Source organism: Oryzias melastigma, linkage group LG23, assembly GCF_002922805.2.
Source record: "Oryzias melastigma strain HK-1 linkage group LG23, ASM292280v2, whole genome shotgun sequence".
In the NCBI taxonomy this organism is placed as follows: Eukaryota; Metazoa; Chordata; class Actinopteri; order Beloniformes; family Adrianichthyidae; genus Oryzias; species Oryzias melastigma.
Window position 1 is genome coordinate 22,220,860 of NC_050534.1, and position 27,232 is coordinate 22,248,091.

At 44.1% G+C, this 27,232-nt stretch overlaps 1 protein-coding gene across 6 annotated transcripts in view; it reads left to right on the forward strand.

Annotated features, from left to right (window-relative positions):
• Positions 1-27,232, forward strand: part of shank3b (SH3 and multiple ankyrin repeat domains 3b) — a 40,038-nt gene continuing 12,806 nt past the window's right edge. The window contains exons 1-11 of one of the 6 annotated variants that reach the window (XM_024285105.2): positions 1-258; positions 8,745-9,108; positions 22,425-22,596; positions 22,715-22,918; positions 24,835-24,906; positions 25,309-25,417; positions 26,254-26,405; positions 26,475-26,604; positions 26,685-26,722; positions 26,796-26,912; positions 26,976-27,053. In XM_024285105.2, coding sequence (XP_024140873.1) covers positions 22,429-22,596; positions 22,715-22,918; positions 24,835-24,906; positions 25,309-25,417; positions 26,254-26,405; positions 26,475-26,604; positions 26,685-26,722; positions 26,796-26,912; positions 26,976-27,053 — 1,068 coding nt within the window. In that variant the 5' untranslated portion in view covers positions 1-258; positions 8,745-9,108; positions 22,425-22,428. Of the gene's footprint in view, positions 259-8,744; positions 9,109-22,424; positions 22,597-22,714; positions 22,919-24,834; positions 25,418-25,501; positions 25,966-26,007; positions 26,406-26,474; positions 26,605-26,684; positions 26,723-26,795; positions 26,913-26,975; positions 27,054-27,232 lie in introns of those variants that run through there. The other 5 variants (XM_024285142.2, XM_036210197.1, XM_036210198.1 and 2 more) reach the window with 5 other exon arrangements.

The following is a 27,232-nucleotide window of genomic DNA, read 5'->3' on the forward strand; positions in this document are numbered from 1 at the left end:
CCACGCATTGGAGTGGGAGACGGCGTGCACACTCCCGCGCACGTACACACACACACAGGGCCATGCAGCGAGTGTGTGTCATGCTGGCAATGTGTGGGCTGAACCTACCAGCCCTCCACTCATCCTGCCTCTCTCCCTCTTCGTCTCTAGATCCTCCTCCTCCTCTTCCTCTTAGTTCTCCATCATCTCTTTCTGCTTCTCTCCATCACTCCTCACCTTTAGTTGATCATCATGGAGAACCAGATCCTGGTCTTCAGGGTGAGTCTCTGCAGATCGCTCTGTCCCTGTGTGTCAGTGTGTGTGTGCAGGTGTGCGTGGGTGTGTGTGTCAGTGTGTGTCGATGTGTGTCGGTGTGCATTTGTGTGTTTGTGTGTGTCACAGTGGGTGTAGGTGCGTGTGGGGGTGTGTGTCAGTGTGCATTTGTGTCTATGAGTGTGGCAATGTGTGAGTTTGTGTCAGTATGTGTGTGTTAATTTGTGTGCATTAAAATGTGTATCTGAGTTTGTCAGTGTGTGTTCATGTTTGTGTTAATCTGTTAATGTGTTCAAGTGTTGTGTTGATGTACCTGCCAGTCTGTGTGTGTGTGTTCATGTGTGTGTTAGACTGTGTCAGTGTTGTGTTGATATTCCTGGTGTGTGTTGGCGTTCAGGTTCCTGAGCGTCAGCCTCCTTCAGTCGCTCTTGAACTTGAAAGTCTTCTTTCCTTCCATTTCATCTCCTCCTCCAGTTTCTCCTCATTTCTCCTCCAGTTTCTCCTCATTTCTCCTCTAGTTTCTCCTCATTTCTCCTCTAGTTTCTCCTCCTCTCCTCCTCTAGTTTCTCCTCATTTCTCCTCTAGTTTCTCCTCCTCTCCTCTAGTTTCTCCTCATTTCTCCTCTAGTTTCTCCTCCTCTCCTCTAGTTTCTCCTCATTTCTCCCCATCTCCTCCTCTAATTTCTCCTCATTTCTCCTCTAGTTTCTCCTCGTTTCTCCTCCAGTTTCTCCTCATTTCTCCTCCAGTTTCTCCTCATTTCTCCTCTAGTTTCTCCTCGTTTCTCCTCCAGTTTTCATCATTTCTCCTCTAGTTTCTCCTCATTTCTCCTCTAGTTTCTCCTCGTTTCCCCTCCAGTTTTCATCATTTCTCCTCTAGTTTCTCCTCATTTCTCCTCTAGTTTCTCCTCTTTTCTCCTCATTTCTCCTCTAGTTTCTCCTCATTTCTCCTCTAGTTTCTCCTCATTTCTCCTCTAGTTTCTCCTCATCTCCTCCTCTAATTTCTCCTCTTCTCCTCTAGTTTCTCCTCATTTCTCCTCTAGTTTCTCCTCATTTCTCCTCCAGTTTCTCCTCATTTCTCCTCTAGTTTGTCCTCATTTCTCCTCCAGTTTCTCCTCATTTCTCCTCCAGTTTCTCCTCCAATTTCTCCTCCAGTTTCTCTTCATTTCTCCTCTAGTTTCTCCTCTAGTATCTCCTTATTTCTCCTCCAATTTCTCCTCATTTCTGCTCTAGTGTCTCCTCTTCTCCTCTAGTTTCTCCTCCTCTCTGTCCTCCTTTCTCCTCCAGCCTCCTCTCCGACCTCCTTCTATAACCTCTCACCTTTCCCTCCGTTCGTTTTCCTCGTTGAATTCCTCAGATCTTTCGTTTCTTCTCTTCTCCTCTTCTGCTGTATTCTCTTTTCATTTTTTTCTCTTTAGTTTCTTTATTTTCTGTCTTTCCTCCGTGTCCTCCTCTGGTTTTGTCTCTGTTGCTTTATTCATGTCCTCCTTTCCTTCTTTTCCTCCTTCATTCATCTCTCTCCTCTGTCGTTTCTATCTATTCACCTCCATGAAATCATTTCATTCTCTCCTCCCAAACCTTCATCCTTTTTTATTTTCCCTCTTCCTGTTTCCATCTTCGCTCCACCGTTGTGTTATGTAACCTCAGCAGTGTGTAGGCCGTGATTTCAGACCAACTATCTAAAGACTCAATCAACCCCCAAAAATGCAACTCTTCAAAAAGGAGCAGGAAGTAGACCCCCCCCCCCCTTTTTTTTCTTAGCAAGCGCCGGCTCTCTTTACCATCACTTGGTTGCCATGGTAACGATTGAAGTGTGAGGCGGCGTGTATGTCCAGAGGTTAAACTGCTGTGCTGGCAACAACCACTGCAGTTCTTTGGGGTTGAAACCCTTTAGATTTCCACGGAGTCTGAAAACAGGAACCAGATCAGAAATCCTTTTATGAAAACGGTTTCATGAAATCATTTATGGAGCCTAAACTGATGGGTAATCTGAACAGGTGAACCTGACTAAATCTGGGAACAAGGATTAAAAGTGCCAATTTTATCAGCAATTAATCTGTCAGTTTAAGACCATCAACCACATTGCTCATGGGCACAGCGGTGCTGGCTCCTCCTCCAGGTAGAGAGAGGGAGGAGCCAAAGCACAGGCTGTTCTTATAAACCCAAACTTTCTCCCATTTCTGTGAATGTAAATAAACATTTGCACAAAAGAAGGAATTTTCTTTACTCTGCAGAGACAGACCACGACAAACACGTCTAAAACTCTCAAAATGTAAAACATTTCCTTTAGATCAGCTAAGAATCTGCCAACAGAGAAAATCACTTTGTGGTCAATAAACAACCAGAATGAATCCACATACGAGACCCAATGTCTTCTTATAAGTGAGTCTCATAGTGCAGAAAATACGATAAATAAATAAAACAGCTACAAAAAATAACTTTCCAAATGCTTTCATTTCTTAGATAAAAACATCTAGTGGCACAGTTCTCGGTTCTGACTGGACCGTACGTTCACACCTTAAACCGGATCGTGGGGAAAGTGAATGAATGTTTGCATGTTTGCACTGAGAGTGTCAACAGCGTGTTGTGTGAGACTACAGCAGGTTTAGGAAACTGAAAAGTTTTTCTTTATGACTTATTATCAAATTTAAGAAATTCTTTTCTTGGATTTTTGTTTTTTTGTAGTTTTGCAAAAAAACCCTGAACCAGAGATCGAGGTTTGGGCTGGACCGTGGGGATGAGCTGTGTTCTGAGCGATCTGCCAGGTTGAGGGTTCAAATCCCACTTTAGGGGGTCATTGCGCACCGGGCTAAAGACTTCCCTCAACATAAAGCTCCTCAGTCAGCAGCTGGGAATGAAAGTTTCTGCGTTAACGAGCAGCAGATCTGGATTCTGGTTTCAGTTGTGAATCTGAACCTGTTCAGGATTTTGGCGGGAATACTCTACTGCAGGGTCAAAAACGTAGAAACACTGAGGATGGTAAGAATCCCCTAAACTTTAGGTTTAAAAAAGAGCCATCAGAGGCAGAATCAGGTCTAAAAATACAGCTTTGATCAGCGAACCATGAAGCAGAAATTTATCATCTCAGTTTGTGACTGACGAGTTTTTGGTGCAATTATGGAGGGAACAGCGAGGAGCTTCTCTGGGGGTTTGGTCGATGTTTGTTCGTCATGACAACAACCAAAGAAGATGAATGGTTGTGTTGTGCTCATGTGCGCAGAACGTTTGCCCTAAATACGTTGAGGTTAGCTGTCGGCGTTTTGATGGATGGCTAACACGTTTCTGGGTTACATCGTGAGTCTATTTTTGTGAGGATCTTAAAAAAACTGTTCAGGTTTATGGTCACGTCTGAACTTCTTTACCTGGTTGAAAAAAGTCCTCCGTGTTTCCTGATCTTAACCTCAGGAGTGAGAGAAACTGCAGCTGAAGAGTTCTTGTTTCTCCTGAAGATTGTGGATCTGTGACCCTCAGCGGTGGTCTGGAGGCGACCAGAGAATCAGAACCACCTTAAATCCTCCTACGGTCAGCCTGAGTATCTGTGAAGAGCTCTGCTCACACTTCTCCCACTTCCACGTCATTAGGAAAGCCTCCGAAAAGGTGCAGGAGTTTCTGAAGGTCTCCGGTCGTTCACTGGAGAAGCAAATGTGTTAACGAGACTGACAGCTGTGTTTAGAGAACCAACGGCGTCAAGGTCCTTCATCGTCAGCAGCGTAAAAGTAAGACTGAATCAACTGTTTTCACTTTCCTTAATGTTCTGTTTGAAATGTGAACATTTAAAGAAGAGAAAGAAAACCTTTTATAAGTAGATGTGGTGTAAAGTGGTTTTAAGTTTAAGTTATATCTGACTGGAAAATGATGTCAGATTCCATAAAAGAAATAATGTTTTACCGACACAGTAGGGATTAAGATTATTGAGATTATTACAGTAATGAAGATTATTATTCCTAAAGGTGGTAAAGGCATCGATAGTTGTCACACACCTGGATGTTGGAACTGCTCCGTCCTCTGGGGGAGTGGTGAGCTGCAGACACCTCATCAGGTGGTTTAGGTGTACTATCAGGACTCTGCTCTCATCTATGAGTATTTCTATGTCCATTAGAACATCAGAATGTTTGAACAGTTGAACCGACCAATCCAGAAATTCCCGTCCAAAGGATCGGGGTTTCCGGACACGGAGATGTCACATGTCCGTACGTCTCATCCTGAAATGTGTTGAGACGGACTCATGGAGCTGGGAGAAGGGCTTTACTGGATCATCTGCTGAGGAACTCCTCGTTCTCTCTGGGGCTTTGTCGGGTCTGCATCCTGGTCCCTCCGGACGATAATAAATGAACCATTTTTGGTCTGAAACCCGATTGGAACTAACCAGCTTCACCTCCTCCGTCGCTGGTAAACGGCTGAGACCCTGAAATACCTAATGACCAGTGATTCAGAGTGAATCAGAGCAGAATGGAGCTGAACAGATTCTGTGCAGTCTGAGGTCTCCCAGCAGTGTGAGAAACTTGACAAGATAAAGTGTTTGTCAGAGGGAGAGAGTACAGTGAGGATTATCAGCTCCTGCCATTGGTTACCATGGAGACGGCTAGGGGAGCTACATTTCCAAGACAGCACTCTCACATCCTGTTCACACTCAACAATGACATGTATCTTTGATGATTTGACTACAAGTGTTCAGGCTTGTTTCTGCTGTGAGAGAATCTAAAGCGTACAGGAGTCCTGCCAGGATGGATGCTTTATATTCAGTGATACATGTGAAGAGAGGAGCTGTTCAACATGAATTCCATCCTACAAATTCATCTTTTCAAACCATACAAGCATTTTTAAACCGTTCTTTCTTTCCTGGTAAACTTTTTACCAAATGTTTGTCAGTTTGGAACATTAGAAGTGACAGTTTGCTGCTTTTCTATTGTTTTTTTCTCAATGTGCAGAAGATTATTTTTAGGCTGCTCTTGCCTGCCAAGTGCTCAACCCTAACGAGACACTTTAAAACTTTGCCCTACTTGGTCCTACGGCCAAAAGGTGCCGGAAAACTCGGCATCTGTGATTTTTATAGTAAGAGTTTGTCCCGACTGTCCTTAAGGGTGGATACTGATTACAGAAAATGGTCAAACCTGAACGGGGGCACACAGGAAATAAGTCCTAAACTGCTCATGCACATTTTATCTATGGGTATGCTGCGGGCAACAAGTGGTAGTGAACATAGCGGGAAGTAAGGTGAGGTGCAGGGATGTGACTTCAACTGAACAAGAATCCGATACGTGCACGCTCCTAGCTGCAGCCCGACTGAATTAGCCAATCAGAATGTAGTTTGTGTGGACATCCTATCACATGCACACCCCGTGCGTGCAGCATTTGTGAAAAGCCAGTACTCACCTTACTTCAGGGTGACCTCGGCTCCTTAAAAAGTCGATTTCATTTAACTAAAATGAGGCCTTAAAAAGTATTAATCTTGAATTCTGGGTGAAAGGGTCCTCGTTTTCTTTTTTCCCATCAATGCGATGTAACTTTACGAGAAAGTTTGCCAAAACAAAACAAAACATAGTTGAAGGGTAACTCAACAGGACAGTTGGACAATGACTCCACTCTCAGCCCAGATTTGAAAAAGGCTAAATAAAAGGGGGTGGGCTGAGCGAGGGAGGCGTGGTTTGGATCTGTGAGGTTAGCTTAAGGTAATGTAACGTCTTCAATAAGGAGAGTGGTACCGAGAAAAGTGATGCCAGCATCTCCACAGAACTTTCTATAATTTCCTGAATTTCCCTGAGGACCTCCAAAGGGATTAATAAAGTATTTTCTATTCTATTCTATTCTAATGGTTATAGATTTTTCTCCTCTAGCTTCTCCGGAGGCGGGCACTCATGGGCCAGACTGAAGGGGACCCGTGTAGATGCTAGCATCATAGCTAATAAAGGCTAACGTAGTTAGCTAACAATTCAAAATGAAACGTTCATTGCAAATCCATCATCAGGATGGAATTTGCTGGATTCCCTAAACTTCTGTTCCTTAACTTCCAAGTCCACTGGAAAGTTGTACAAGTCGGTAGATTTTTAGCAACTGAGGGCAAAACAGCTGCTAGCCATCCTTAAGCTAGCATGATAACAACTGACCGTTACAGAACCAAAGATGGGCGGGGCTTTTGTCCTGGAGCTGCAGAGGAGGATGACGTGAAACTTCTGAAATGACGTGGAACTTACACCAGTTGACCAATCACAAAAATCAACTGCAGTACCTCGTTTCAACCTGTAGGGGGCAGCACACAGACGGTTCATAACTGTAATCTCAGGAATTAAACAAGTTTATTTTAAATTGTGAAAATTATGGCAACAGACAGCACATTTAGAACCTCATTTATAGAGGTCAACAGACAAAAAAGTTGATTTAGGGTTTGGTTACCATTTAAGGAAGTAGGACTGCGATTCTTACCGTGTCCTAATGAAGTCCCGTGTCTAAACTAACCTGTTAGACCCGACCTTTACTGGAGACTGGCTACAAAAGGAAGATATACAGTATTTAACCAATAATTAATAATGATATTAGTATTAATTTGTAATGTACCTGTATATAGACTATATATATTAACCACAAGACAGATCATGTAGGCTGAGTACTCCACTGACAGCTGCAGCATTTTTGTTCTAAAATGTTTTTGTCAAATACATCTTTGTGATGCTGAACGCGTTTCTCTCTATGAGTAGAAACAGAACTACAGGTTAGAAACTGATGACGGAAGTTGTGCTGCTTAAAAAAGTCTTTAGGGTAAAGCAGCATTCGCTCATGTTTGATCTCCAGTGTGTTAAGCTGCCGTCTCTCGTTCCTCTCAAGCTGGGCTCCGTTGTTCGTTCAGAGCTGAGTGTTTGCTTCCGGCCTTAAATAATGCTGCTGCCAGTGCGTCATCGCACCAACACCAAAGGGCCGTTTAGACATATCTCACAGATAAAAGTTCCTTTAATGCATGTGGGCTGCATAATATATGAATTACATAACATAGCACTACCGCACTAATCGCACTGTGTGTGTCCTTTTACACCTGTGTTTGCGGTGGTTGGGTTGTGTGCATTGTGGGAACAGTAGTTCAGGTCAAAGTCGGATTTCAGTGTGTTCTCGTCTGTGTGTACAGACAGGAACATGAACACACAGCTGTTCACCGTTGGTTCATGAAAACTTTAAGCTTCAACATATTTATGGTATATAAAGAATGTTTATTGTTCTGTTTTCTTTAGTAAAAAGCGTTTCTACAATTGTTTTTATCGACTGACTAACAAAATATTCAGTTTTAGGGACATTTGAGCTGTTAAACTTAAGAAACTTGACAGATCCAGTGTTCTTGTTTATCAGACTTTGTGGGGACTGTGCGTGTGTTTTTGTGCTTTGTGGGGACAGCAGTTCAGGTCAAAGTTGGATTTTAGAGTTTTCTCTTATGTGTGTGTAGACAGGAACATGAAGACGCTGCTCTGTGTTTAGTGTTGGTTCATGAAAAGTCTAAATTTCAATATATTTATAATAAATAAAGAATGTTTATTGTTCTCTTTTCTTTAACAAAAAGTGTTTCTACAATTGTTTTCATCGACTGACTGACAAAATATTCAGTTTGCAGGACATTTGGGTTGTTAAACATAAAACACTTGACAGATCCAGTGTTCTTGTCTATCGGTCTTTGTGGGGACTGTGCGTGTGTTTTTGTGCTTTGCGGGGACTCTGGTCCTCTCTTTGGGTGTCAGATGTTTTAGCCGAGGAATTGGTCCTACTCCACTCACAATGTGCATATTTAACTGTGTTTGTGTACGTGAGTGCGTTATCAGTACTTTCCAGCTTCTCCGATTTTTCCTGCCAAACATCCGTTTCCTTGGTAACTGAGACAGGATGCAGGAAGTGTGAGTCACGGGAAGTTCTCCTAATCATTATCAAGTCCTTATTCTTAAGTTCTTGTCTCCAGTATTTTCTGTGTCGCTGCGGACGCACACTGATCTTATGGTTAGCATGCTATCCGTAATTAGCGTCAGTACGTCACCGTATGCTAATAAGATCGTCTTAAAGACGACTTTTTTTCCAACTTTTTGAACTTTTACGAGTAAACTTATTTGGTGGATAATTAAACAGAACTTTTTGAATGTGGAGCTTATTAGAGCTACAAGTTTCTTCTCAACACAGATTCATTTAAACCCTCAACGTTAATTAGCTTTGACACCATCTCCTTCATTTACCTGAAGGAGGCAGTTTGAGTCCTTATCCGAACCTCCCACCACCTGTCCAGTTTACCCCTCGACCCATCGATTCCCAGCACCAAATATGATGTTCCTGCTTTCATTTTAAAGGTGAAGCTGAACTGATTTCCTCACATTGAGCTTCTGAACCTAAAAAGCTGTGCCGTTTCACCTGATCCAGCTCCACATTCACCAGAATGACTTTTTTTTCTTCCCCTCCTCCCTCCACGCCCCGCTCCCCTCCACCCCCCACCCACCTCCTTCCTATCTTCCTCCTGCTTTTCCTCCCTCTGCACAGGATGGGCAGGGCAGCTTCCACAATCTGAAACTCTGAGACCTCTCCATCCCCTGCCGGATCTCCACACATCCACCTCAGTTTTCATACTTCTCGCTTGAAGTCAACCGTTGCCGTTCTCCGAGAGGAGCTTAAAGCGTCCCTCATAAAAACCTCATGGTCCATAAGGGCAGTCATCCCCCCGTCAACCCGTCCCACGTCAGCGCTGTGACTAATATTCACACCAAAACCATTCATTGACCCTGGAAGAGACTAAAGCAGAGCCGGACAGCACTGGACTCAGAGGAACCATCCAAACCGGGCCCAGAAGAGAAGCATCAGATCAGTAAAGGCCAGTGGAAAAGTTTGATGGGACTGCTGACAAAAGGTGAGTCTCGTCACTGCCAAACTTCACTTTGTAGGAGTTTTACTGTTTCAGTCGTTACTATTTTATCTTATGTCCTTATGGAAACATTTGTTGAGCAGTTCCATCGATTTGAACTCACATCTTAACGTTAAATTCTTTCCTTAGTTCATTTTAAGTCTCTTCCAATCTCACAGTTCAGGACCGTCCAAATCCAGGCCTTAAGGCCTTGCTCTGCTTCATCTTAGCCGTACCTGCTCCTGATCACCTGAATCAGGTCATTCCACCAAGTCCTGGATTTGGACTCTTCTGTTAGAATGGAAACTGATCTGCTTTATAATAATCGAATAATGTTCAAACAGTTAACTATGCACTGAAATGATCAGGAGATGATTGATCTGATCAATCACAGTATCGACATCAATGTCATCACATATCAAATTAAAATGGCTTCTGCTCATTTTTGACATAAAAAAATAAAGTTGTCAAAATGAACAAAACCTGAACAAATTAGACTGCTCCTCATTATTATAACGTTCATGGATCCTGATGATTATTAATGACACTGTTTTCTTAAGGCAGCACGAGTTAGTCTCACCGGTTGATCGTTTAAATTAGGGCTGGGTTGATAAAATCGGGTGGAATCGATTAAAGCTTAATAAATCAATAATCAATTCATAAAATATAAAATCAATTTTGCACATAAAGCTAACGTCCGCTAGCTTCATGCTAATGTATAATGGGATTTCCCATAAGACAGCTAATGCTAACGCTCAGTTGACACTCGGTAACCATTTTTGATCTAAAGCACAGTATTATTCATACTTTCTTCTTCTTCTGTAATAAGGTGTAATGCTATAGCGTGATCGCCACCTAGTGTCCAAACTGAAACGTCCTCCAGGAGAAGCAGAACAATCGTTGGTGCTTCTCTGTTAGAGAATCCATGTAACTCTGTATGATATTAACAATCTACATTTTACAGTATGTGAACTGGATCAGATTAATATAATTACATTCAAAACATATTTAGATTATTAATGTGTTTCTCAACAAATGTGTATAAATGTGTAAACTCTAAATTAAATTCAATCAAAAGAATAAAGAAAAAATTGGGATCAAATCGATTCTGGAAATTATTATCAATACCCCGCCTTAGTTTAAATGTCCATTGATGGATTCTCTTTTACAGCTGCTCACTCAGCGTCAACTCTCCTTAAATTTAATGTTTTTAATCAAATATTCATCTTATAAACACAATTATGAAAGGAATTTGAACTTCAGTTTTTAGAAAACACTAAAAGTTTTACAACAACAAATTTGTTTGTTAAAATGAATAAAACATGTGGTAAAAAAAACGATTCTAATTAAAAAAAATTGCATATACCCGTATATATATATATATGCTTCGTTTTTTTTAAATAAAGAGAGCCATTTCTTTGACTTCTACGTCCAACGTAAGATTTTTTCAGTGGAAAAAATCAGTTTTTGTTGAGAACCAAAGAAAGTTCTGAAAACATCCAGAAATATTTTCTGTTTTCTGTTTCTGCATAAAAATGGATGATAACGTTGATGTTAATCCAGATGTTAATCTGATTTCAAAATAAATCTGATCAAACGAGTCGATCTAGTCGCCTCTCTAGTCCTTTCATCAACTCTTGAGAAGTTTTTAGATGCTGGTCACTAAACTCCCTGAACTTCAGATCCTGATGAAAACAGGAGTTTTTGGAGCAGTATAAACTAACTTTCCCATCACTCTGGTTACCGAAACGTTCTCCTTCATACTTTTACATGTTCAATCTCCATCATCAAACCTCTCTGTGAACCCACATTTAAACCATTTCTTCGTGTTCTTTTAAAACAGTTCAGGTTTCAGATAATCCTGGAGAATTCATCTTCAGAGTTTATTCAATGATCTGAATCTTTTCATCTTTACTGGTCTGTTTCAGTGTCATTTAGAAAAGCTTCTGTGTAGATCTTTGAACCACATTAATAGAACATTTGCTGTTGATGAATGAAAATGTTTTCATTTCATCTAATCAGGGAGCCCACAGACACTAATGAAGTATCTCTGCTCTCAGACCCAGTCGTCATGCTTGTTGTCTAAGAAGCTAAACTGACTTTGACAGTTATTGTCTCTCAATGTTCTTAAAGCAGAGCAGGGACTTCAGAAAACCATCACAAATCAAGACTTTGACATTTTAATACCTCAGAAATCTTCTGTAAAATCAGAGAAACTCAGAGTTCTCCCAACAGATCGATGGAAAATTTCAGATAAACCTGAACAACATTTTGTGTTCAAAACATTTAATTAAGATTTTCTGGCTGTTTCCTGACTAAAACAGGAAGTTTCAACCTCCTGATTCCCGTTTGTTCCTCATTCTGAAGCACATCTCCTTCTGAGCAGTAAAGCAGACGCACTTATGAATTCACTGGAGAAAACGCAGATGTTGTACCGCCCCCTGTGGACCGGTTGGGTGAGCAATACTGCCCCCAAACATTCAGCTGTTGTAACGACACGTCGATAGTTTCAGTAGAAGTTCTGTACGCGCATCGTGCTAATGCTACATCGTGGTCACCAAATCAACACTTTTTAATAAACTTCTTCCAGTTCTGACCGGCGCCCGTTAAAAATTCTGCGGCTTCATCCGCTAAAACTAAACGTTACACAGTCGATTAGTGGAAGTGACCGCGGCGTGTCTCGTGAGCGTTTGTTTACCGTCTGTGCAGACACAGGAAGTGGAGAGGTAAAAAGAAATTACCCAATGAGAGCTAATAAACATAATTAGTTTCAAACATTTACTGTGGCGAATAACTCTCTAACTTTTACTCGCCAAAGAGGAGAAATGCTCGCTGCTGGCGAGTGTCAATTTTGGATCCTTCAAAATGACAGACCTTGAGGTGGCCGTACTCCAAGACACACCTGTGCTCACCTGGACTCACACGGACCTGGACCACCCTCACCTTCCAGGTTCCTCCTCGATTTGGACCTTCTCTGCTGCATGAATGCGACAGCGGGAAGACTGGGGTCGGGTGTTAACCGGCTGCTCGTCAGATCAGGAGGTTTTATTCGGATCTCTGGATGTGTGAAGCGGCAGACTGTGATCAGCTGGAACGGCTTTTCTCACTACAGAAGAACATTCAGTCTCTCTGAATTATAAAAGAGGACAGTGGAGGCCGTCTCTGCTTCTCATCACGTTTAACTGTCAGGAATAATTACAGTCTCAGGCAGAATAACCAGATCCACGAATCTCACTCAGCGCTGAATCAAACACCCAGAGATTCATTATCGAGAGCGAGACGTCCAGAAGAGACACGCCAGCCTTTGTACTAACACTTGTTGGGAAGATCTCCAAAAGGTTTGAGGGGAATCTCAAAGATTTGATTCTTTAACCCTTTAACTGCCGGCTCAACCAGATGCTGGTGAAGATTAAGAAATCATGTTTTACAAAATGTTGATTGTGTGTATTACTACCAAAGGTATGGAGCCCCTAGAGGGACATTGAAGAGGAAAAAAATAAAGCAAAAACAAATTCTGGTCACTAACTGATGCACACCAGATAGTAATTATAATTTTTACTGTTTTTTTTTTTTTTTACTTCATTTTTTGGAAAAAAAAAAAAAAAAAACGTTTTCAGTTGCTTTCTGGTGAACACCCGTAACTAACCAGAACTTTTTTTTCTAAAAATAGAAATAAAAAAAATACTGGATAGAAATTAGTCTGCACCAGTTACTATCTGGTGTGCATCAGTTAGTGACTAGTATTTTTTTTATTACCTTCAATATTTAGATTTTTTTTATTTACTATCTGGTGAACAACAGTTACTAACCAGATTTTCCTTTTTTCCCCAAAAATTGAAGTAAAAAAATGTTTGTATAGTAACTGGTGCGCATCAGATAGTAACTAGAATCTACTTTAATTTTTAGAAAAACAGGGCGACAGTGGCTCAGGCGGTAGAGCGGGTCGGCCAATGATCGAAGGATAGGCGGTTCGATTCCGGCTCCCGCCAGCCAAGTGTCGTTGTGTCCTTGGGCAAGGCACTTAACCCAACTTGCCTCCAGTGTGGCTCCACTGGTGTGTGAATGCGTATGGATGTTCCGGTGATGGTCAGAGGGGCCGTAGGCGCGTACTGGCAGCCACGCCTCTGTCAGCCTGCCCCAGGGCAGCTGTGGCTACAATAGTAGCTTACCGTCACCAAGTATGAATGAGGTGTGAATGAATAATGGATGCACAATGTAAGCGCTTTGAGTGTCCTGAAAAGCGCAGATAAAATCTAATCCATTATAGTTACTATCTGGATGCACCAGTTAGTAACCAGAACATTCTTTTTTTCAAAAAATGATAAAAAACATTTTTTTAACTTTGATTTTTTTATGGAGCACCTATGTCTTTTTAGGAAAAAAAAGTTTTTTTCTTCATTTTTTTTTTTTTACTCGATGTCCCTTTAGGGGCTCCGTACCAACGGAACAAGCAGCAGAAAAAAATACAATTTTGAGTGATTTTTTTTCTTTTTGGTAGCTAAAGGATAAAGACTAAAACCTGTTCTGAGGATCAGAGAAACCCTGAAGGAGGACAGATGTTCCACTCTGACGGGAACGGATGAAATCGATCATGTTTGTGACGGAGCCCAGATGCTCCTACATCTCCAACGAAGCTGCAGAAATGAAGTTAGTCTCTAGCAGAGGAGATCTATCAGAACCAGATCAGAACCTCTGATGAAGACAGCAGCTTCACAGTTCTGCTGCGTTTCCCGCCTCCGTTCTACTAAACACTGTGAGACCCAGAACCCAGACCTTTCTCTGACTTCAGGAAATGTGTGGACTCTGGTTCCACCAAAGCAGAACCTCCATCAAGCAGCGCCGCTCAAAACAAGCGGATTAAACAGGAAATGTTTGAGTCGTCTGAAGTCCTGGAGGGGGCGCTCCTCAGCGTCCAGCTGTCCGTTTCCTTCTTCTGGGAGACTTTTCTCCTGAATTCTGGGGATGTAAACTTATAAAAGTTACGTCTTTATTCAAAACCTGAAACTTTTTAAACTTTTGGTTACAGAATAAAAACTGTAGTGGAGGCGGAACCTTCAGCAGAGTAAAAACCATCGACAGTATACAGAGATGGACAAAGTGACGTCATCCATAGAAAATGGATTACTCTCAGTTCCAGCCAAATGAAGTCGATTCAGCTGCAGTACGGACGTCGCCATGTTGGAACCAGAATACATTAGTGAGCAGTGATTGGTTTGAGTCTCATAGTTTCTATGGCAACCACTCCTGCCAATCAGGAGTGAGCTTGTTGGAAAGCCAAACCTCTTACACTGCAAGCGGGCTCAGGGTTTAATCTAACGTTTTAAATGTTCAAGGTGGGGCCAGCGGGTACCACATGCTTTTATTGAGGCATCTGATTGGTCAGTTTATGACTTGTGATAAAAGAAAAAATATCATAAAAAAAGAGGATTATCAAGAAAAAGTATCAGAGCCAATAGAATGACTGATAACAGCTGTTTATTTCTCTATTGAAGCGTTTGGGATTTTGGCTTCTTGGAGCCACTTCCTGTTTGGAACACCAGGGGGCGGGGCCACTCAGTCCCGATTTTAGGACGATTCCGAATTCTTCCTCCTACCCTTCCAGTTATAGGGCATTTGAATTTATAGGAGTGTCGGAAATCGTTTTTTGAAGGTGTAACTCTCGTCATGATGTTCCTCGTCGCTCTATTCCGCATGTTTCTTCCCGTAGGTGTGGTCGGAAAAACAGAAGTTTACCTTTAAATGTAAGTGATGACTTATTGTTTTAGTATGACCTTTTTTAAATTATAAAACCAATGTTGTTTTGTATTTCCAAGGGCTAGCAGCTACACGCTAACGTAGCTGACCGGCGACTATTGATGATGTCATTCAGTGGGAGTAACGTCTGAATTAAAGACAGTAATTTTCTGTGACTCCGTTTGGAGGGCTAACGGTGGGGGGAGGGGAAGAATTCGGATTGTCTTCGGGATGACCCGACCTGGATTTGAACTCACGACCTTCCAGTCTCATTGCGGACACTCTACCACAGGGCCACTGAGCTAACAAAACCAAAACACATGTCGGGAATCTCAAAGGAAGTTTTGAAATTGTTCTGGAATGGCTACAGGGTCTACGGCTTGGCGGCCATTTTGTGGCAGTGTGAAATTTGCCGATTTTCGCACAACTTTTCTGTAATCAATCTTTACAAAATGTTTGGTAAAGTCTACAACCACAGCCAGAGGAAGCCGCCATCTTGAATCTTCCTAAAGAAAAAGAAATCAGGTTTAGATGTTCCAAAAATGTAAACTCCTCCGTGGGATTTCGATCTTTCACTTCCTAATTTCCTTACTCCTGGAGCATCATGGGAAATGTTGTTTTTCAAGTTTGTTGATTCTGAACGGCGTTCGCATAGCGAGCTTCCCTTTTGCTCCAAAACATCGAGAAAATGTAAAACATGAATCGTTGGTTCAAGCTAAACGAAACCACGTAACATGATATGACCATATTAGGAATGTGGGCGTGGCCAACCAAAAAATGTTGCCAAGTACATTCAAAAGTTTATCGATTCTTCTAATAATTACATAGATTAATTCAATTCAAGTCAATTAAATCATTGAACGGTTGCCATGGAGATCTAATGGAAAAGTCGCCATTTTGAGGAACATGTTTGTTTTTTCCATAAATTTGTCACTTTTCTTCATCCATTGGACCTTAAAATAAGTTTTAATGTGTTTTCACGAGAGAGCCTCACGTTTACTGATAGCCCCCCCTCCCACACACCCCCCTGGTGAACAAACAGGTTGAGGGCATTGACTGTATACGGCTGGTTTCTGCTGGAGCGCAGCAGCAGCAGCATTGTTCAGGCGGAGTGGGAGGACAGACGCTCCGCTCTGGACAAAAGCAGGAAATGATCAAAACTGTGGCCCCGAGTTATTTCAGGATCCACCCCCACCCCCCATTCCCGCTATAATCCCAACAGAATCCCACCTTCTTCCCCGGACCCTGATCTCCAAAGCCAGCTTCCTGCTTGTGATCGTCTCAGAGGAGCGCGGAGGAGCGACCTGAGGAGGTGTTGCATAACAGACACTGCAGAGGAGCGCCCCCCCCGAGTGTTACCTGAAGGACTCATTCAGCAGCACAAAGACACAAAGCTGCTCTTTTGCACAGGAAATCTGCTGCTTTCGCCAGCATGGAGCTGCATTCTTTTCCGTTCTTCTAGTCCGAGAAGGAGGAGCTCCAGACCTGTCGACAGATCTTTGAAGGTGGATTTTAGTGGTTCAGTCCAACATTTTCCTGATAAATATCAAAGCAGATCTTTAAATTAAACCAATCTTGATTAGATCGATGAGTGATCTCATATTCAGGACCGATGAAGGCTCTGAGTTCAGGACGGGGAGCCAGAAGAACATTTGAAGCATCTGTCAAACTCTGATAGGAACCAATGACACAGAGGACAAAAGACGGAACGACAGGAAGACCTTGATGAGGAGCAAAAATACTCTAAAGCTAAATATTTCTGAAGAGTTGAAGGTCCTGGACTGTCCAGAAGGACATGAACGTGATCCGAGGTTCTTCAGGAAACGTGTCAGGTTAAACCATTCTGACGGTCCTGGAGACTCTGAGGTCTTCATGGTCTCGTGTTCATACTTGTTCACGTATTAAAGATTCAGCTGCTGCTGAAACCGAAGAGGTCACATCTGAGGATGAAGGATCAGTTCCACAGTCTCAGTGTCTTCAGGAAACCTCCAGGAGACGGGAGTGACGGGTCCATCAGTTCCTTTGACCCGTTTAACGATAAACCAGAAACTTATAAAAACACTTTCAAGCAAACGAGCTCTAAGATAGAAAAACGGAGGAACTAAGTTTGATAAATAAATCATTCTGTTTTTCTTGGTTCTTTTTTTCAAATGTGCAAAGACTTCTGGGTAATTACTTTACGCATTAACTTTCTGAAACATTCCTATTTTGAAAGAAGACGACCATCAGGACGGATGAACCGAGTCTCTCGACGTTCCTTCAGCTGCGGTGTTCGTGCTTCTCGTCTTTCTGGAGGAGTTCCTTCTCTGAGGACCTCCAGGACGAGTCCTCCTCATGTTTGGAGTCTACGTTTGTTCACTTGACAGACTGGAAAGAATCACCTCTTTATTAACCCGTCATGACTCTTAACCGCATCAAGAGTCGATGTAATAACAAACTTTTGTGAGCTTGCGACGGTAACGCCGTTCAGAATCAGAGTCTGGATGACCGCCGAGTAATTCTATCCGGCGGTCATCCAGATCATTTGATTTTATGGTTATTTTATGTTATCTTGCACTTATTTCTTACTTGTATAATTTTGACAAATATATTTTATTGGAGAGTAAAATATTGAAAGTTATTTAAGGTTTAATTCACATGTGTCAAAGTTAAGCCCAGATCCTAATAATTATACAAGTATAATTTATATATTTTTTGGAGATTAGAATACTTTTTGTTATTAATAAGTGTAATTTTTCAGATAAAATGACATAAAAGTAAAGATATTTCTGTGTTTTTTTATTCTTTTAAAGCTTAGTTCATTTTAAACTTGTATAATTTTCACAAATATATTTTTTATGGAAGAATATTGAAAGTTATTTAAGGTTTCGGTTGATTTATTCTGGAATAATATTCCTGCCTGTTTTTATTCATATCTACGTTAAAAGGTTACGTTGTTAAAGTTGAATTTAGTTGACTAAATGATAATCCTGTTCGGTCCTCGACTAACGTGTTTCGGTTTTAGCTCCCTGTGCGATTGAGTTCGACATCCCTGCTCTATGAACACGTCTATCCTGTTTGACGTCGTTCTCTTCTGCATTTGGGATTTTTTAAAATCTTTTATAAATAAACTTTTCTTGCATTTAGCACAATGTTAACAAACAAAATTTTAAATTTGACGTCCAGTGAAGTTTTCATAGATATTAAGTCTAGAGACTTGGCTTTCATTGGAGTGAATGAAGACTTGACTGTGGGACCGGCCACCTAGTGGACACCTGCTCAAACTGACTCGGCTTCAACCTGCAAGTTAACAAGAGTGAAGATTGTGGATGTATAACTGTGATGATTTCTTCTTTCATAATCATTCAACCAAATATGTATTTAGAGATGAGAGTTGTTGAACGTTTGTTTAACAAATTCCCACAAATGTGATTGTTAAAATCAAAGGAATGAATACAAATCTGTTCCAAATGAATCGTTTAAATATTTGAAGATTTTCCTCGTTAACTAAAGAAAGTTAGAAACTTTACTTTGAAGTTGAGAAACATTTTATCAGCTCTGAACAGGAGAATCATGACTCGGTTGCTATGGAGCGTCTCCTTCACTGTGACTCCAAACGGGTTTTAGCAGAACTCTCAGGTTCTACAGTTCAGTCTGAACCGGTCTGAACCCGAACCGCAGACCTGCTGACCGGACCCTCCGCTGTCCGTCGTTCAGAGCCACCGCTGGCAGTTGACACAGTCTGCAGGTACTGCAAAAAAATGTTCAACTGGATTGCCATGGCAACGGCGAGCATGTAGATCAGGAGGCTTTTTATAACACACACACACGGTGACACGGTGAGGTTAGCACAGGATTCCCTGCTATTCCAGTTTCTATGACAACTGGTCTCTGCGTCGCCTCCATCCTCACATGCAAATGAAGCGGCGTTCGGTTCCTGCTGCATGTTGACGCTCACAATCAACGGCCAATTAGCAGAAGTGAGGATGACTGTAATTAAAGATGCAGCAGGATGCTGATGCACCAGCGCTGCTGCAGCAGGGGGGGGGCGGTCACCGGGGACCAGAACCAAAGTGCTGCACCAGCAGAGTGGAAAACCACGTCCCAGTCCGCCTGAGCCGGGGGGTCCGGGGGGTCCGGGGGGTCCGGTTCTGTCAGAGCAGGTCTGACCGGTTCATGAGGTTCTGAAATAAAACAACCAGCATATCAGATATTTTTGTTCCTTAAACTTATGATCCGTCTGCTGTCACAGCGCCCCCTTCCTGCACAGAGAGGCATCGATGTTTCAATCTTTATCAGTTTCTTCAGATTCATTTATGCTAAACCTTAACGAGTAAATACGAGTCACAATCTAATGGAATTTTTAAAAAAACATAAAAAGTCATTAAACTCATGAAATTGTAAAAATGTTGAAATGTTTTTCCATAATATATTTTTACCATTTTTTATATAAAAATGAGAAACTTTTGGTTTAGAACCAGAGAAACGTCTGTTTTTCTTCTGACGTCTCTGATAACAAAATAAAATTTCCTCTTTCACTAACACATTCTGCCTCTACCAGAACTACCAAATGATAATACCATAACTTTATTTTATACATTTAAGTCGCTTTTTGTTGTTGAAAATGTCATATTTTATTGGAAAAACACTGTTTGTCAATGTTTGTCTCACAGATATAAAACAACCGTAACAAACATGGAAAATAAACAAATATTTGAGAATAAAGTTGTATATTTACTTCTAAAAAAGTTATTTTAATTGGAAAAAGTTGAGCTTTATCAAAAATAAAAATCTACATTTGGCTTTTAGGATTTTGTTCTACAAAGATAATCAAACATCAGCTGTTTCATGTGTTTTCTATTGTTCATGTTTCTTTGAATTCTCTTTGATGTAGAGATGGTTCAGGTCTAGAGATGGTTCAGGTGTAGAGATGGTTCAGGTGTAGAGATGGTTCAGGTGTAGAGGTGGTTCAAGTCTAGAGATGGTTCAGGTGTAGAGGTGGTTCAAGTCTAGAGGTGGTTCAGGTGTAGAGGTGGTTCAGGTCTAGAGATGGTTCAGGTGTAGAGGTGGTTCAGGTGTAGAGGTGGTCCAGGTGTAGAGGTGGTTCAGGTGTAGAGGTGGTTCAGGTGTAGAGGTGGTTCAGGTGTAGAGGTGGTTCAGGTGTAGAGGTGGTTCAGGTGTAGAGGTGGTTCAGGTGTAGAGGTGGTTCAGGTGTAGAGGTGGTTCAGGTGTAGAGGTGGTTCAGGTGTAGAGGTGGTTCAGGTGTAGAGGTGGTTCAGGTGTAGAGGTGGTTCAGGTGTAGAGGTGGTTCAGGTGTAGAGGTGGTTCAGGTGTAGAGGTGGTTCAGGTGTAGAGGTGGTTCAGGTGTAGAGGTGGTTCAGGTGTAGAGGTGGTTCAGGTGTAGAGGTGGTTCAGGTGTAGAGGTGGTTCAGGTGTAGAGGTGGTTCAGGTGTAGAGGTGGTTCAGGTGTAGAGGTGGTTCAGGTGTAGAGGTGGTTCAGGTGTAGAGGTGGTTCAGGTGTAGAGGTGGTTCAGGTGTAGAGGTGGTTCAGGTGTAGAGGTGGTTCAGGTGTAGAGGTGGTTCAGGTGTAGAGGTGGTTCAGGTGTAGAGGTGGTTCAGGTGTAGAGGTGGTTCAGGTGTAGAGGTGGTTCAGGTGTAGAGGTGGTTCAGGTGTAGAGGTGGTTCAGGTGTAGAGGTGGTTCAGGTGTAGAGGTGGTTCAGGTGTAGAGGTGGTTCAGGTGTAGAGGTGGTTCAGGTGTAGAGGTGGTTCAGGTGTAGAGGTGGTTCAGGTGTAGAGGTGGTTCAGGTGTAGAGGTGGTTCAGGTGTAGAGGTGGTTCAGGTGTAGAGGTGGTTCAGGTGTAGAGGTGGTTCAGGTGTAGAGGTGGTTCAGGTGTAGAGGTGGTTCAGGTGTAGAGGTGGTTCAGGTGTAGAGGTGGTTCAGGTGTAGAGGTGGTTCAGGTGTAGAGGTGGTTCAGGTGTAGAGGTGGTTCAGGTGTAGAGGTGGTTCAGGTGTAGAGGTGGTTCAGGTGTAGAGGTGGTTCAGGTGTAGAGGTGGTTCAGGTGTAGAGGTGGTTCAGGTGTAGAGGTGGTTCAGGTGTAGAGGTGGTTCAGGTGTAGAGGTGGTTCAGGTGTAGAGGTGGTTCAGGTGTAGAGGTGGTTCAGGTGTAGAGGTGGTTCAGGTGTAGAGGTGGTTCAGGTGTAGAGGTGGTTCAGGTGTAGAGGTGGTTCAGGTGTAGAGGTGGTTCAGGTGTAGAGGTGGTTCAGGTGTAGAGGTGGTTCAGGTGTAGAGGTGGTTCAGGTGTAGAGGTGGTTCAGGTGTAGAGGTGGTTCAGGTGTAGAGGTGGTTCAGGTGTAGAGGTGGTTCAGGTGTAGAGGTGGTTCAGGTGTAGAGGTGGTTCAGGTGTAGAGGTGGTTCAGGTGTAGAGGTGGTTCAGGTGTAGAGGTGGTTCAGGTGTAGAGGTGGTTCAGGTGTAGAGGTGGTTCAGGTGTAGAGGTGGTTCAGGTGTAGAGGTGGTTCAGGTGTAGAGGTGGTTCAGGTGTAGAGGTGGTTCAGGTGTAGAGGTGGTTCAGGTGTAGAGGTGGTTCAGGTGTAGAGGTGGTTCAGGTGTAGAGGTGGTTCAGGTGTAGAGGTGGTTCAGGTGTAGAGGTGGTTCAGGTGTAGAGGTGGTTCAGGTGTAGAGGTGGTTCAGGTGTAGAGGTGGTTCAGGTGTAGAGGTGGTTCAGGTGTAGAGGTGGTTCAGGTGTAGAGGTGGTTCAGGTGTAGAGGTGGTTCAGGTGTAGAGGTGGTTCAGGTGTAGAGGTGGTTCAGGTGTAGAGGTGGTTCAGGTGTAGAGGTGGTTCAGGTGTAGAGGTGGTTCAGGTGTAGAGGTGGTTCAGGTGTAGAGGTGGTTCAGGTGTAGAGGTGGTTCAGGTGTAGAGGTGGTTCAGGTGTAGAGGTGGTTCAGGTGTATAACTGGTTCAGGTGTGGAGGTGGTTCAGGTGTAGAGGTGGTTCAGGTGTATAACTGGTTCAGGTGTAGAGGTGGTTCAGGTGTAGAGATGGTTCAGGTGTAGAGGTGGTTCAGGTGTAGAGGTGGTTCAGGTGTAGAGGTGGTTCAGGTGTAAAGGTGGTTCAGATGTAGAGATGGTTCAGGTGTAAAGGTGGTTCAAGTGTAGAGGTCGTTCAGGTGTGGATGTTCTTGGATGGTATAAGGCGGTTCCAGGAGGATATGTAGATTTTTTATGCTAATGTGGAAGTGCTGTGAGGAACGCCGTGGGCGGACGCCAGACCTTCGGCTGCAGACGTCTGGATGTTTTCATGATTTATTCATTAAGAGACAGATTGATTGTTGGTGGTTTGTCAGTTCTGATCAGATTGATTGATCTGCAGGGGGTGGAGTCAGCTAGAGGTCAAAGGTTGTCTTCAGAACAAACCAACGTTTTGTGTGAATTTGTCTCTAAAGTTGTGAATCATGAATGTGGTGTTTGGGGGTGCGATGGTGTCAGTCAGATGAAGTCCGTGTCTGGGACTCTTCGTCTGCCGTGGCGTTCGGCCGCCATCTGGACGTGAACGGCGGCGTGTGGCGAGGTGTCGATGCGTCACCTGTAACCGGCGCTCTGGTGTTTTCCAGCCACATGCCTCTGAGTCCGGCTGCTGACACCAAACATGATCGCCCACGGCAACAGGCGGTTACTAACGGCAACCCGACAGGCTCTGCTGTCGCCAGGGACGACGACGGGGATGACACGCCCCCTGGAAACAGCATCGTGGTCCGCATCGGCATCCCAGACCTACAGCAGACGGTAACACGCGCGCACAAACACGCAGCTCACCGCATCCTGGATCCAAGGCACAAACCTGTCCGTCTGCCTGTCTGTCTGTTTCTCTGTCTGTCTGTCCGCCCGTCTGCGGCTCTCTCAGAAGTGTTTGCGGTTGGACCCAGAGTTACCAGTTTGGACCAGTAAGCAGAAGGTTCTGGTGACCTTGACTCAGTCTCTGTCGGATGTTTTGAACTATGGTCTCTTCCAGCCGGCGTTCAACGGCCGAGCCGGAAAGTTTCTGGATGAGGAGCGCCTGCTGAAGGAGTATCCTCTCCCCCCCATCACTCCCATCCCTTACCTGGAGGTAAAGCCCAGCTCCGACACAGAACACTCCAGAACCCGTCCGAAAGTAGAAACGGAGGCTTCTGGGAAAGGGCTCAAAGAAACGTCCCGAGGAGCCGCGTGGGCTCGCTTTAGTCCGTACCCGTCGGGATTCTCGAATCTGAAGCTCAGATCAGCTTCTGTCAAACCTTTGCTGGAAACCATTCTATTGGATCAGAACCGGCCGAACGCCTCCTCATGTCCACCCGGACGCTCCATGTCTTCATCCCTCTGTAACCCGTGCCGTTAACGGACCTGACCTCTGACCTCATCTTTTTACCCAGCAGGAATTTTTACATCATTGTTTTATTTTTTCTGTTTTATTTTCTTTTGCTGGAGGTTTTCTTTTGATTCTACGACAAAGTGTTTGCATCTGTTAGAAGCTCTTCTTCCTCTGCTCGTCTTCATCGGTTGACCTGAAAAAAAGAGTGCTTATGAGGCAGAGCGCTCACTCTGCCGGAATTTTCATAGTCCAGAAAAGAAGTACAGAAACAGCAAAGTAAACAGTGTTTCTGAAGTGATCCAGTTTGTGATATTACTTTAAAAGTTGACTTAACACTTTAAAAATGTAGTGCTGTTCTTCACTCAACATAAGCATGTTTTCATCAGGAGACGTTTTTAGAAACACAAAGTTGTGTTTTTGGTGTTTCTATGCTTACAATGAAGGTTGTGTTTTGTTGATGGGTGGCAGATGATCAAGATGGTTTCATGATCTGCAGAAGTTTGTTTGATCTCTAAGAAGATTGTGATTTGTTTAAAAACAGAAGAAGAAGGTGGGCGGAGTTACTTGACGTACATGAGCAGCTTTGGTGCTGATGGGTCTCCAGCTCTCTGTGAACTCCGGTCCACTTCTGTCTGGTTTTAGTTCTGCTGCTGATGTGTTACTGAGCAGAACTTTCTTCTGGATCTTTTCTGTTTGGATGTTCTGGAGCTGAGAACAGAACTAGATCAGATGGTTAATCAGAACCTTTTGGAGCATCAGAACTTTTCTGAGCTTCTCTCTGTTTGCTTCCACACTACAAACTGTTATTGATGATTTTCATCTGTTAGTTTACCTGAAATGAGAGCAGAACAGCTGCAGGAGCAAAAGACCGTTCTGTGGGAGAGGATGGAGGTGTGTGCACGTGTGTGTGCGTGTGTGTGAGAGCATGCACGTGTGTGTGCATCTGTGTAAACGAATGTGTGTGCGTGCATTTGTCTTCGTATGTGTGCATCTATGTTGATCTGTATGAGCGTGGGCGTGTGCATTTTAGTACATGTGTGTGTGCATGTGAATCTGCACGTGTGTGTGTGCGTGCGTGTATTTGAGTGCACATTTATTTAAAAATGTGTTTCTACGGTCAGTTGTGATGTGTGTGCATGTATGACGGTGCACATGCTGTGTTTGTGCATGAATGCGTGTGTTTGTGTTTATTCCTTTTTTTAACCTTTATTTATCTCGGTAAAACAGATTGAGAACAATATTCTTAATTTAGGTGTTTGTTAATGTATTTGTTTGTGTGTTTGTGTGAAAGAGCGTCTCCTTTTAGTCCGTTTTTAACAAATACTTCAGGTAAAACTGTCAGTTTTGGGTTTCCTGCGTCTGCATGACCAGAATTCAGATGAAATCCAGAAGATCAAAACCTTCCACTGAATCTAATCCAGCAGCAGGATTCCTCTGATCCAGAGCAGAAGCTGCTCCTGGTTCCTCGGTTCGGGTCGGGTCGGTTCTGTTCTGGGTTTTTCTGAGTTTCAGATTTGAGAAGAAAACAGATCAAACGGTTGTTTTCCTCCTTGCGAATGGAGAAGAGAAGAGAAGATCCGTAATCCGGGGGAATCCTGCGGATAATCTGATGTCTGCCAGTTTGTGGAGAACCTTCATCCCTTTAAACGGCAGCGTCTGTTGTTCTTCGCCCACAGTTCCGCTATAAGAGGAGGGTTTACACGCAGAGTTACGTGGACGATAAACAGCTGGCCAAGCTGCACACCAAGGTAACAACACCTGTGGGGGGTTGGGGGGGACAGGATCGGTCAGAAAAATAACTTTTTAACTCCAGAGATGACAGAGCTTGTCTTAAGGAAATGTGTTGCCATGGTAACCCCCCATCACTGACAAGGAGTTTATCTTGAAACTGCAGCGTCAGCAAAGAAATAAAGGTGACTCGGCTAAAACGCTGAGGCAGGAAGCAGCTTTGTGACGCTCTTACTTTGAAATCTTTCCAGCATAAAGCTGCAGCTTTTCTGCTTTTCCATCTTTGACGGCATTTCCTGTTTGTTTCCTCTCAAAGCCGCATCACGTCTTCTCTTCACAGCCAGAGCCCTGTGGGATTTGAACCCTCGCCCCTCCAAAGGCATCAAACAGTCTGAGTGTCTTCAGCAGTCTTTGTTTTCCAGGCCAACCTGAAGCGCTTCATGGAACATGTTCACCAGAAGAACGTGGAGAAGGTCTCCAAATGGCTGGAAAAAGGTCTGGATCCAAACTTCCACGACTCTGACAGCGGAGGTGAGCAGGAAGTAGACGGAGCCCGCCACTGTCTACCTTCAGTCTGGTTAGAGAGAGGCAGAACAATGATGAAAACGAGAACGTGACCAAGAACGTTTCTGGTTCTGAGACAGAACCGCTCAGGAACCAGGTTCTCTGTTCTGTAGAAGCTGCAGCTTTTGGGGTTTGACTGTTTTTCCGTAAAGACCAGAAAAGAATCGTGAAAGTTAACATTTTAATCCCGTCTCTGTGGTAGAGGTTGAGGGTTCAAGTCCACCTGCAGCACTCAGCTTTGGGGGGTTGGGTGGGTGGGCGGGGTTAAACCATCCAGATCCCTCAGGGGCGGAGTCACAAACAGAGAACAATCTTTGCACATTCAGATGTGTTCCTAAAGCCTCAGGTGAGGTCGTTGTAGGCTCAGGTGAGGTTCCTGTAAGCTCAGGTGAGGTCGTTGTAAGCCTCAGGTGAGGTTCCTGTACGCTCAGGTGAGGTTCCTGTAAGCTCAGGTGAGGTTCCTGTACGCTCAGGTGAGGTTGTTGTAGGCTCAGGTGAGGTTGTTGTAGGCTCAGGTGAGGTTGTTGTAGGCTCAGGTGAGGTTGTTGTAGGCTCAGGTGTGTTCCTGATGAAGTCCTCTGGAGATGATCTCCAACACTTCACTGTGATCACAGGAAACGTAGAGACTGAATAACAGTATTCTGAGATCAGATCCCTGAGGAACTCCACGCTTCACCTTGTGTGGTGATCAGATCAGAACTGTTTGATCATCATTTGTGTGACTGTTCTCGATGATCAGTGGGCGGAGCTTTCCTGACCCCGGGTCGCCCCGGCCGCCGCTGACCTCTCTGTGTCTGTCTCAGAGTGTCCCCTGACTCTGGCCGTGCAGCTGGAGGACAGCTGCGAGCTCATCAAGGTTCTGCGCAGCGGAGGAGCCCACCTGGACTTCAGAACCAGAGACGGCATCACGGCCTTGCACCGGGCCGTCCTCTGCCGGAACAGCACCGCCCTGATGGTGAGACAAACCCCGCCCCCCACCGTCGCACCACTCCTGCCGTCTCTGAACGCTGTGCCGGTCCCTCAGACTCTGCTGGACCTGGGAGCGTCGCCCGACTACAAGGACAGCAGGGGCCTCACTCCTCTCTACCACTCCGCCATGGTGGGCGGCGCCCCCTACTGCTGCGAGCTGCTGCTGCAGGACCACGCCAGCATCGGTACACGCTGTTATCCACTAACAACTGCTGTTCCCTGCTAAGATGCTTCTCTCTCACGCTCCTTGTTGCCATGGTTACAGGGATCACCGACGAAAACGGGTGGCAGGAAATCCACCAGGTGACAAACCCGCCCGATTGGTCCGAGCGCTCTCGGTGCATCCTCCGCTCACTGACAAACCTGTGCTTTTCAGGCCTGTCGCTACGGCAACGTGCAGCACCTGGAGCACCTGCTGTTCTACGGCGCCGACATGAGCTCCCAGAATGCCTCAGGAAACACGGCGCTGCACCTCTGTGCTCTGTACAACCAGGTAACGCGGAACGCCGCCGCTCCCGCTCCACAGACCGGACGCTCACAGACTCTCTGTCTGCAGGACGGCTGCGCACGAGTGCTGCTGTTCAGAGGAGCCAACAAGGACATCAAGAACTACAACAACCAGACCGCCTTCCAGGTACTCGAACGCAACACCAAACCAGAGGCAGCAGAGAGGAGGAACCACTGAAGAACCGCAGTGTTTAGAAATCAGGGAGGACTCAGTGAGGTTATTCTGATCCATGGATTTATCACTCGATATTTCAGATCAACCATATTTGATTAAAAATGTGCAGAAAGATTAGTCCATCTGTACAG